This window comes from Myotis myotis, unplaced genomic scaffold (assembly GCF_014108235.1).
Source record: "Myotis myotis isolate mMyoMyo1 unplaced genomic scaffold, mMyoMyo1.p scaffold_m19_p_2, whole genome shotgun sequence".
NCBI lineage: Eukaryota > Metazoa > Chordata > Mammalia > Chiroptera > Vespertilionidae > Myotis > Myotis myotis.
The window spans coordinates 208,438,084-208,449,157 of NW_023416324.1; the positions used below are offsets into that span (position 1 = coordinate 208,438,084).

An 11,074-nucleotide genomic window follows, 5' to 3' on the forward strand; every position below is an offset into this window, starting at 1 on the left:
CCGGGCTCGGGAGGACGCACCACGCACGTGCGGGGCGGGGCGCGCGGCGTTGCCGTGGTTACAGACGACGCGCTCCGGGGACTAGCGGGCGGGCGCTTCCTGGGCGGAACTTGACCGCCGGAAGTGCGTGGCCGTCCGAGGCCATGGCGGCGCTTGGCGTCTTCTGCATGCTGCTCGGGGCAGCGGCCGGCCCGTTCGCCGGCGCCTTGAGCGAGGAGTTCTGGGTCAGCCAGTCGCCGGCCCACCTGCTGTCGGACAGGGCGAGCTACAGACGGTAAACGCGTGGCCGGGCTGTCGGCGTGGCTCCCTGGTGGCGGCGGGGCGGGGCGGGGCGGGGAGGGGACGCGAGCCGGGGTGGCCCGAGGCGGATGCAACCCCGGAGACCCCTGGAGGGCTGGCTGTGCTCCGCGTGGAGGGCAGGCTCGGGACCTGTGAGCTGATGCGGGTTCCTGCCCGAGTTTCCTGGAGCCCCAGACTCGGAGGTTCGAACGGGACGGTTCTAGGAGCGCAGCTTTGTTTGTGTGCGCGGGGCCTTCAGTCTCCACACAGATGCTGATGCTCATGTGTCGGGCCTGAGAAATGAGGGTCCGTGCGGGTCATCTTCGAACCAAGTAGACCTGTGCGGGGTGAGAGGCGCAGAGGTGGCAGATGGGCCAAGGCCTGGGCGACGCACAGTCCGTCCATCTGTAGTCACGGGACCTGTGGGAACACAACGTGGAGAAGGGGGATGAGGATGGGGAACGGTTGCCATAGACGCGCAGGGCCCGGGCCTGGGCCTTCGTAGCAGATGGGGTCGCTTTGGAGAGGGCAGCGGTTCTCAGAGTGTGCCCAGGGACCCCTGGACATACCATTTCAGTGGTAATACCGGAGTGGGGGTATTTGCCTTTTCACTCTCTTTCTCCCACTGGTTTACCTCGTGTGTGTCCCCTCCCCCCCCACGCCACCTGTGATATCACAACACATTGAATGCAGCAGCAGATGGAAACATTTACAAACATTGCCACTCTTCTCACCAGTTATTTTTGTTTTGAAAAAATATATACTTACTTTTTATTGGAAAAGGTTAATAATATGTAGTGGATGTATTCCTTTGAAGTGAATTAACACATGCCTTTTAACGTTCTTGCATTCACTTTTAATACAGGAATTATTTATAGATTCAACCCACGTAAACAACAGCCTCCTGGGGTCCTCGGTAATTACTGAGAGTGTAAAATGGGCTGGAGGCTAAAAAGTTTGAAAACCACGGGAGGACTGATTCTCGGGTTCTGCTCACCGAGGCGGCTGGGCTTCGCTGTCAGTCATTGCCAGTTGTTAAACACATGGTGCTCCGACTGCGGGCTCTGTAAGCCTTCGGTCAGACGGTCGGATGGCCAGATGGAAGTGAGTGGGCCGCTGGCTCCACCTCACAGACTAGAAGCTATTGGACGCATCGGGGTGGGTGATCACCTGTGGCTCTCTGGTGCCTCCGGGTTTTCTGTCCAGAGCCCTCCACACTGAGGGGCCGCTGTCCTGCTCCCCCTGCCAGGTATCTTCTGTATGACGTCAACCCCCCGGAGGGTTTCAACCTCCGCAGGGATGTCTACATTCGCATGGCCTCCCTCCTGAAGATCCTGATGAAGTCTGAGGAGTGGGTGATGGTGCTGCCCCCCTGGGGCCGCCTCTACCACTGGCAGAGCCCCGACATTCACCAGGTCCGGATTCCCTGGTCCGACTTCTTTGATCTTGAAAGTCTCAATAAAAACATCCCCGTCATGGAATACGAGGACTTCATTGCAGGTGAGCGGTGGTTCTGGTGTGGACGGCAGGCCAGGCCCGCGCTGGGTCATCTCATTGGGCCTGTGGTTGTATGTCGTAGCCTTTGCTCGGTGGAGGGGCCCTGTGTCCTTCCGTTTCCCACACGACCAGTGACCTTGGTTTTGCCTTAATTTTTCTAGGGAAGTAGATGTGAAGTCTTATGAGCTCTGTGCCTCCTCGCCTCTGACAGCCTGGGAGTCAGGGAAGTGCAGTTAGAGAGCCGCCGCCACGGAGGCCGGGGCTGTCCTAGCTCCTCTCAGCTCCGTGCGGAAGAGGCCATTTTACCAAAACACCACGTGTGTGTGGCGCTGACCTTGCGATGTCCACCGCAGTGCTGGTGAAACTCGTGACGATGCGTCATTTATTTAGTCCTGCTTGAAGATTTTCTTAGAGTAAAGGTATTTAGAGCTTACTGTTGCTTTGTTTAGAAGACATAAACTTAACATATCAGTGATCTGTCTATTCTGCTTCCCTAGAGAGGCCTAGGAGAGCCAGTCACACTCTTTAAGCCCCTGATACAGAGTCGAATTAATGATGAGTCATGGTCTTTAAGCTGCTGATACTTGTAACAGTTACTGGTGGGCACTACTCTGTGATGTTGCTTGATTTCCTACTCTGCAGGGATCTGGGCAGCTTAGAATCGGGGCTCACACTGAGGATGATGGCTTGCACATCTTCATTTTTCAAGTTCTATGAACGCTGCAGGCCTGGAACGACATAGTGTCTTCTCAGAAGAGGCAAACTCTGAGACTGTACAAAGCATTCTTGGAACTCTCCCTCCCCCAGTGCTGGGGTCCAACCCCAGCAGGTCCAGGGGTCCCCAAAGGTGTGGACGGAGTCGGCGAAGAAGGAATGACACGGAGACAGCGTTCAGTTGATCAGCAGCCAGGCCAGGATCTCTAGCCAGGATCTCCAGCCAAGTTCTGGTCTGGATCTCCAGTGAAGTTCTGTTCAGGATCTCCAGCGAAGTTCTGGTTAGGATCTCCAGCCAGGTTCTGTGTCCATGCTCTCCAGCCAGGTTCTCCAGGTTCTCCAGCCAGGTTCTGTCCAGGTTCTCCAGCCAGGTTCAGTCACCAGGTTCTAGTCAGGTTCTCTTGCCATGTTCTATCCAGGTTCTGTAGCCAAGCTCTGTCTCTAGGTTCTTCAGCCAGGTTCTCTCGCTAGGTTCTGTCGCCAGTTTCTGTCCAGGATCTTTTGCCATGCTCTCTCGCTAGGTTCTGTCTCTAGGTTCTGTGGCCAGTTTCTGTCCAGGATCTTTTGCCATGTTCTCTCCAGCGAAGTTCTTCTGTCTCTAGGTTCTGTGTAGGTTCTGTGTCTAGGTTCTGTGTCTAGGTTCTGTGTCCTGTTGTCTTGTTACATCTGTATTTATACCAGTTGATTCCAATCCTATCAATCTCTATTCCAAAGGTTAGGGCGTTTCTTATCTCCATTCCAGGGAGTAAAGATTATGTAGCTTAAGCATGATTGTTCGTAGTTAAAGTGATTAATTCCCCGCCTGGCACTTAGTTAAGGGGTTTTATTCCCTCCCTAACTTCAGGGGAAAATCCCTACCTGGGGAAACAACCTTTCTCAGAGAGGTGACCTTGGTTAAAACACATAGTGCCAAGAAGGTGAGCAAACATATTAAGAACAGTATGCCATATATGCCAGGTCCCTTGAAATAGCAAGGATGGACCGGCTCCCAGCACCCCAGCCCAAGAGGGGAGATGTAGCGTGGTGCTTAGTCCGACTTGACTTAGCCTGGTTCTGAACCTGGGCCACGGAGCTTCCCAGAGAACCTGCCCTTCGCCTTCCTGCAGGGTGGGGTGTGGGTTTCCCGACAGACGGACACAGGGACTGGTCTGGGCCTTAGCCATTTGAATTGTGCTTAATGACTGGAAACTGCAGGTGTGTGGGGACAGGAGACAGGAGTCCTCCCTGCTGCTGTCCAGGCCCCATCCCTGGACCTAAAGCCACCAGGGGGAGGAAGATGGAGTGCCCTGGGTGAGGCGCTTGTCTTTGCCTCCACCCTGTCCGACGAGCTGACCCTGCTCGGCTGTTTCCTCCCCCCAAAAGGGGACAGACACGGGCCCGTCCTAGGATGGAGTTCTGGGGGGTGCGGTAGAGCACCTGGCCGCATACCAGCCTCTCGGTATCGGATCACGGTCCCTCACTGTGAGGGGAGCCCTGGAGCTCAGCGTCAGGTGCCCCGCCGTGCAGATGTCAGTGCCCCAGTGAGGCAACGCGGACAAGACACCGGAATGTCACTTGCTGTGGCTCTCTTGTCACTGGCTCATTCCTTCCATCTTCGAACAAATCTTCACCACCACAGATGTGGCGGACACACCTGGGTGTAGGTGGGAGCAGTGGGTGGGGACACAGGCCCCTGCTCTTCTGGAGCTCCTGTGGGGAATGGGGAGCAGAAAATAAAGAATGTAAATGAAGCTGCCTGGGCTGGGTGGCTCGTTGGTTGGAGCATTATCTGTGCACCAAAAGGTTGTGGGTTCAATTCCTGGTCAGGGTACATACCTAGGCTGTGGACTCGGTCCCCATTCAGGGTGGGGCGGGGCGTGTACGGCTGGCAACTGATCGATGTTTCTCACATTGATTCCCTCCCTCCCCCTTCCTCCTCTCCCTCTTTCTAAAATGAATAAAAACATATTCTCAAGTGAGGATTTTTAAGAAAGAATATAAATAAGCCCTTGGAACCGGCAGTGTTTGAGGTGGTGAAGGTGCGTGGAGAAAGGAAAGCTGGAAGGGTCCACAGTGTTGGAGGGGCAGGTGGCCAAGGCCCTGAAGGGCATCCGAGGGATGTAGTTTGAATGGCCTCACAGGGGTCAAGAACAAGCCCTGGGCGATGGCTATTCAGAGGCTCCTGGGAGGGAGACGCTGATGACTGGAGGCACAGTGGGGAGGCCAGCCCCAGGGGGAGCCCCCGGAGAGGAGGGTGAAGGAGTGAGTGGGGCCAGCCCTACCTCAGGGAGGAAGAGAAGTGGGGGAGCAAGTCCAGGTGCTATAAGAGGCCAGGGTGATGCAGCCTGGACAGCTCCAGCCACCCAGCCCTCCAGGGACCCTGTGCCCCAATGTCATTCGTTCTGTCAGAAGCCCCACTTTGGAGGCTGCCTTCCGTCCTTGGAAAGAAGGGGCCCTGCAGTGATAATCCTCTGCCGGTGCTTTGGCGACGATTTACCGTCAGCTCTTGGTCTCTTCCAGAGAACGGCGGGCCCTTCATTGACCAGATTTATGTCCTGCAAAGCTACGCGGAAGGGTGGAAAGAGGGCCCCTGGGAGGAGAAGGTGGACGAGCGGCCCTGCCTCGATCCGCCGCTGTACTCGCAGGACAAGCACGAGTACTACAGGTATGACGGCGAGCTCTGCCTGTCGGGCAGAGGTCATCCCCGCATCTGGAGCACACGTGGGACCACGTGACCACGCTCTCCGCGTGCAGCCAGCCTCCTGGCCCCCGCCCACAGATGCCTCAGGTCACCTGGACACCAGTGTTACCTTTCCCCACATTGTTTATGGCGTGTGAACCAGGTCCTGGGAGTGGTCTTTCACCCCAGTCCTAAGTGGCCCTCAGAAGACCTCCGCCCCATTGGCCCCCAGGCGGGCGCCCAGGCAGAGTGACACGGCAGCTCTAGAGGAGTGTTGTAGGGACTGTGACTGTCAGCGCGGGCGCTGAAGCCTGAAGGGTCGCTTCCATCAGGTTCCCTCTGGAGGGCCCTGCTCTCCTGGCCTTACGCCCCGATTCCTGAAAAGAGCTCCAGTGGTCTCACCAAGTCAGAGAAACGCACGGTTTCTCTAGAAATCCTTCCCACAGCATCACTCCCTCTAACGGACCTTCACTGAGAGTCCCTGGGTTTATTGAGGCTCAGGTGTGCGTGCGCATCCAGGTGGCACTGCCTGCCTCTGGGAAACAAACTGAGCTGAGGGGTCCTGTGGCTCTTCTTTTCCAGGGGATGGTTTTGGGGTTATGAAGAAACAAGGGGGCTAAACGTTTCCTGTCTGTCTGTTCAAGGATCGGCTTCTGTCATTGCACCTATGCTTTTGAAAAACACGCCAGCACGGTAGGTGCCTGCACCGTCCTGGGTCAGTGAACGAGAGTGTGCATGTGCATGTGCACGTGTGAATGTGTGTGGCGGCGTGCATGCATGCGCATGCATGGGTAAATACATGTGTGAATGAGCACATATGAATGTGTGTGTGGGTGCATGTGCATACATGTGTGCACATGTGCATGTGTATGTGCACATGTGCACTGTGTCCTGGTGGCATTGGCATGCCTCCTGGCTGTGGCCTGTGTGGGGTTGCGGGAAAGTTAGACCTGGCCTCCGCCCCCACACTCCGCAGCGAGGCAGGACGGCCCTGGGATCCAGGAGGAGGCTTCGTGTCCCTGGGGAAGGGCCAGGGAAGGGCCCCAGAGCTGGCTGAGCGGCACCCACACCCTGGGCTCTGCGGCGGGCAGTCTGGCCCCCACAGGGTGCTCCTCGGAGCCACTGCTGCTCACACCGTCTTGCATTGTTAGTCACCGTGGGCTTGGTGACACGGGTGCAGTAGCTGGGACAGGCGAGACTCCGTGGCCGCCTAGAACCGCCCAGAAATGAACCCTCTCGGGAGCATGGTGTTAGGGGCAGCGGTACGTGCCCGCGTGCACCCTGGTGCCCTCTCCGAGCTCGCCCCTGTGCCTCCTGGCCCTGGGCCCGCTCGGAGGCTGCCCTGTGGAGCGCGTCGGTAAACGTGTGTAAAGTTAAGCTTTCTTTCCTGTTTAAAAACAGGTCCGTGATGTTGGACAGAGCGGAGAACCTCCTCCACGACCACTACGGGGGAAAGGAGTACTGGGATGTGAGTGCTGCCTGCGGGCCTTGCATGTTCTCCGCCGTTTAGTTTTGAGCAGTTAAGACCGTGGTGGTCGGGGCGGGGGTGGGTCCGGGTGGGGGCTGAGCTGGGCACCCGCCTGGGGGCCGATGGGCGGAGCGCTCAGCTGCCCTGTCTGCACCCCCAGACGCGGCGGAGCATGGTGTTCGCCAGGCACCTGCGTGCCGTGGGAGACGAGTTCAGGAGTAAATATCTCAATTCCACCAACGAGGCCGACAGGATCCCCGACGAGGAGGACTGGACCAAGCTGAAGGTAGTTTCTGTCTCTCTCTAACTAGAGGAAATGTAAGTCATCTCTAGAGATGGCGTAATGACAAACCCTTAATTTACAGCAGGGGGTGGCAAGATTGTCACCTTCACTGTCGCCCCCTTAGCGCAGTCCTCGCTCACTACTGTAACGACCACGGGTGCTGGTCATCGGGACGCTCCCCCTCCCCCGCCACGCAGGCGATTGGTCCTGGTGCAAACCTAGGGAAATTGCTGGGACAGTTTCTCTTCAGTGAAATGGACGGGAAATGACGCAGGTTCTAGACGGTTGCTGTTAGAGTAAAATCAGGTCACAGATATGCAAGCAGACGGTAAAAGATGACCAGTTACGTTCAGTGGTGTCTTTATAATACAAGAGCAATAAAGGAAAAATAGAATTCGTCCAACCACACAGAAGCACCACTGACGCTTTCCATCCAGCATCCCTTTACACACTTTCTTTTCTGAAAGGTTGGGTTTTCCTATAATTTAATTTTAAGAAATGTTATGTCGCTTTTTCACATTGACATAGTTTTTAAGTGTAACGTAGTTCTTTGACCTTTCACTGTGGTTTTTAAGAGCAAACTATTTCGTAGGCAGGAACACAGTTTCACCTGCTTATTCTCTTACGACACATGTGGCTATTTTAGAATGGAATGGCATAGGTATGTGGGTAGTCTTTACTGGAAAAATACAGTGTTAAGTGGAAGGCTTTTTTTTAATTTTTAAAAATGTTTTTATTGATTTGAGAGAGAGAGGAAGGGGGAAGGATAGAGAAATAGAAACATCGATCTGCTGCCGGCTGCCTCCTGCCTCCTGCCTCCTGCACACCCCCTACTGGGGATCAAGCCCACAACCGGCATGGGCCCTGACTGGGAATCAACCGGTGACCTCTTGGTTCACGGGCCAACACTCAACCGCTGAGCCACACCAGCTGAGCGGGAGGTTTTTATTTTCAATTAATTTGTATGTTTCATTTACCTGTTTCCTTGCACTGAGATCAGAGGGTACGGTAATTAGTCACTCCAGGGCCTTAGGGAACATCCTCAGACAGACACACGGTGCGGGACGCTGAGTGTGGAGCACTGTCTCCTCCGCCTCCCCTGAGCGGCAGCGCCTGGACGCCGCCCCAGCTCCCAGGCCCGCCCAGCATGTCCCGCCTCTGCAGGTGGAGCTGGGCTCCTCGCTGGGGGGCCCCTACCTCGCCGTGCACCTGCGGAGGAAGGATTTCATCTGGGGCCACCGGGAGGACGTGCCCAGCCTGGAAGGAGCCGTGAAGAAGATACGCAGCCTCATGAAGACCCACGGGCTGGACAAAGTGTTTGTGGCCACAGACGCTGTGAGGAAGGGTACGCAGCCCTGGCTCTGTCGTCCTCACCCCCGTTGTGTCTGGGCAGACCCACATGCATGCTGACCCTCGGCTGTGCTGCTGGGAGGGCGACCTGAATTTTGTGGTGTTGTCCTCTCCGCCCTCTGCTAGCTCCTGGAGCATCAGCGTGTCACAGGGCGTGCGTGTAATCCTGGTAGGCAGACGCCAATGGCAGCTCAGATCCCCATTCAACAGCCGCGCCTTTCAATTTGCAGAATATGAGGAGCTGAAGAGACTGTTACCCGAGATGGTGAGGTTTGAGCCCACGTGGGAGGAGCTGGAGCTCTACAAAGACGGAGGCGTGGCCATCATCGACCAGTGGGTCTGCGCGCATGCCAGGTGCGTGAGCGACCAGGTGCATGAGTCTCCACAGTCACAAGAGAGAGTCCTGCGTGCCGTGCGTGGGCCACTGCCCAGCCCCCTGCCCCCGGGAAGGCCCTGTCACCGGCACTCCCTAGGCTGCTGTCAGGTATTCGTCTCGTTCCCGTGGCCCGTGCTGTGCTGTCGTGATTGCTTCCCCCGCCCCCTCCTCTAGCTGCGGGAGGGTGAGTGTGGGGCAGCTTCATTCCCAGACCTGCCCCGCCTGCCCGCCAGGAGCAGCCCCCGGCCTGGGACTGTCCTGGGGGAGGCAGCCGCGCAGGGTGGGTCCCGGGCCTCCCTGTGGACTCCTCTGAGGACTCTGTGCCCGCTGGCCCCAGGGGAAGGCCAGAAAGAACTTTTGGAGTAAAACGGCAAGTAGCAGTGGAGCAGCTTATCTCCTTCTGCGCCAGATTCTCGGACTCCTGGGTGGAGGCCGTTTGGTTCTGATGGGTCAGCGTGTGCATCTGCCCTTGTGTGTGCCGGGCGCTCCCCCGGGTGAGGGCCTGTTTCCTCCGCCGAGCCGGGGGTCGGGGAGCAGGCTCAGCCCCAGTGGCAGGGATGGCAGTGGGCTGGGGCTGAGAGACAGCCTGCAGCTCGGCCGCCACCCCGGGTTCTGAGTGAGGACCTGCCAGCTCTGTCCCCTCCGCCCCCAGAGCCTGTGGAGATTGTAGGTGAGGGCTACGAGGCTGGCCTCCTGTAGACCCACGCCTGGCGGACCTGCAGGGCAGACCTAGTGCAATTGTGCCCAGGCTGTCATCCTGGGGCTGGTGGCTGCAGGCGATGGCCCCCCGCCGCCCTGGCCGTGGGGACAGCCTCGGGCCCGGGGCCTCAGGCTGGGCCGGTGTCTGCGGGGTTGTGCTTGTGACTGGTGAGTTCCGTGCACGACTCTGGTGACCCCTCTGTTGCTTTGCAGGTTCTTCATCGGCACCTCTGTATCCACATTCTCTTTTCGGATTCACGAGGAAAGGGAGATCCTGGGGTTGGACCCCAAGACTACATACAACCGGTTCTGTGGGGACTTGGAGAGAGCGTGCGAGCAGCCCACGCACTGGAAGGTTGTGTACTGAGCTGGCACTCGGAGGCCCGTGCCCTGCACCCATTGTACCCGCGGTGGACTGGGGGCTTCCCCTAACGTCACATGTCGCTGTGGTGTTGCTCCTGCCCTTGGTGGTGGCTAGACAGGCAAACGTCATGTCTCGGGGTCTCAGGCCCGAGGAGGCCACACACACATGCACAGCCCGTGGCCACATGAGCACAGCGGGAGCTGTGCTGCGCCTGGAGCTGTCCCTGTTCCTGTGTCTTCTAGCTTCGCTGCCCATGCAAAGGCACTGCCACTGGGGGCTCTGGTGGTCTTTTCTGTCAGGATCTGAAGCCGTGTGTCAGCCACAGCAGGGCCCGCGGCGTGCTTTCCTCGGCCGTGCTTGGCTTCTCCAGGGAGTCGGCAGGCGTGTGCGAGCAGCTCCCGTCTTGGGGCCGCAGAGCTGGCCGGGCCCTGGGGCTCAGTGTGATTTGAGTCTGTGGGTCAGTCATTGTAACTCACTGTTGCCCCAAAGCACAGTATAGTTCTGCCCTTCGCCCTGAGCAAGACCTCCTGCGAGCTGGAGGGAGGTGAACGGCTGCCTGCAGGGCGGGTTGGAGGGGCCTGAGACTGGTCGCTCTCCCCCTGTCTGGGCTGGGAAGTTGCACTCAGGTCTTGAGCAACTTGGCCTGTGCAAGCGGAGAGAAGCATCCTCCCCACGCCCAGCTGCTGCCTCTGCATCTGTGGTTGTCACTCAACACCCCGACCTGTGTGGCGGGAGGGGCCTAGCAGGCCAGCTGTCCTCGGCTGTCCTCCAGGGGCCCTTTCTGAGGCCTCGGAACTGCTACCCGGGGCTGGGGGTGGGGGGATGCCCCCGGGCATGTGTGTCAGCTGTGGAACACTGCCAGGGCCCGCCCTGTCCCCTCTGTAACTGGGAACCCTGACTTCAGGGACACCTGGGTGCACAACCATGGGCATGAGCGTGGGCACATGGCCCTTCTGCTGAGCCGGCAGCCAGGACATGGGGTCGAGGCCACGGCCTCCATTCTCCGTCTCCTTCCCAGGCTTCGGAAATCTGTGAACACGCAGGGCCCTTGGTGTCAGCTGTGCAGGCTGAAGTGATGATATATTTATTCTATTCCATTTGTACATTCACACGTTATTAATAAAATAAATGTTCTAGAAAGCAGAATCCTAGAAATGGCGCCTTTTCTACGCTGGAGCATCCTTTAGGCTGGAAGCTGTACGAAGCAGTTTGGGCTGTGGTCACCCCTTTTTAAGGGAAAATAGTGCTTTGTCGTCGTGGTGCTGCAGGAGGGCATGTGCCAGCGGGAGTGGGTGAGCCGTGTGCGGAGGCCGCCTGCCTCCTGTCCATGGTGCCATCTGCTGCCCAGCTCGTGAGAGAAAACTCCACTGTTGGAGCGACTGAGA

General features: G+C 57.7%; 1 protein-coding gene across 2 annotated transcripts; it reads left to right on the forward strand.

The window, feature by feature from the left end:
* The first annotated feature begins 99 nt into the window (after window positions 1-99).
* Window positions 100-10,835, forward strand: POFUT2 (protein O-fucosyltransferase 2). 2 transcript variants are annotated; one of them, XM_036350857.1, is made up of 9 exons: window positions 101-274; window positions 1,529-1,779; window positions 4,990-5,134; window positions 5,732-5,842; window positions 6,551-6,617; window positions 6,778-6,903; window positions 8,065-8,245; window positions 8,481-8,604; window positions 9,539-10,835. In XM_036350857.1, the coding sequence occupies exons 1-9, from the start codon at window positions 144-146 to the stop codon at window positions 9,690-9,692; spliced, it is 1,290 nt and encodes a 429-aa protein (XP_036206750.1). In that variant the 5' UTR covers window positions 101-143; the 3' UTR covers window positions 9,693-10,835. The 2 variants fall into 2 exon arrangements, with proteins under 2 accessions (XP_036206751.1, XP_036206750.1); XM_036350858.1 differs by lacking the exon at window positions 9,539-10,835 and having other exon boundaries at window positions 100-274; window positions 8,377-8,519.
* Window positions 10,836-11,074: the final 239 nt, after the last annotated feature.

Coding starts and splice junctions, on each gene's coding strand:
- POFUT2 (XM_036350857.1), top strand. CDS start 144: ATGGCGGCGCTTGGCGTCTTCTGCATGCTGCTCGGGGCAGCGGCCGGC. Junction 1,780..4,989: donor ATACGAGGACTTCATTGCAG/GTGAGCGGTGGT, acceptor GGTCTCTTCCAG/AGAACGGCGGGCCCTTCATT. Junction 8,246..8,480: donor CACAGACGCTGTGAGGAAGG/GTACGCAGCCCT, acceptor TTCAATTTGCAG/AATATGAGGAGCTGAAGAGA.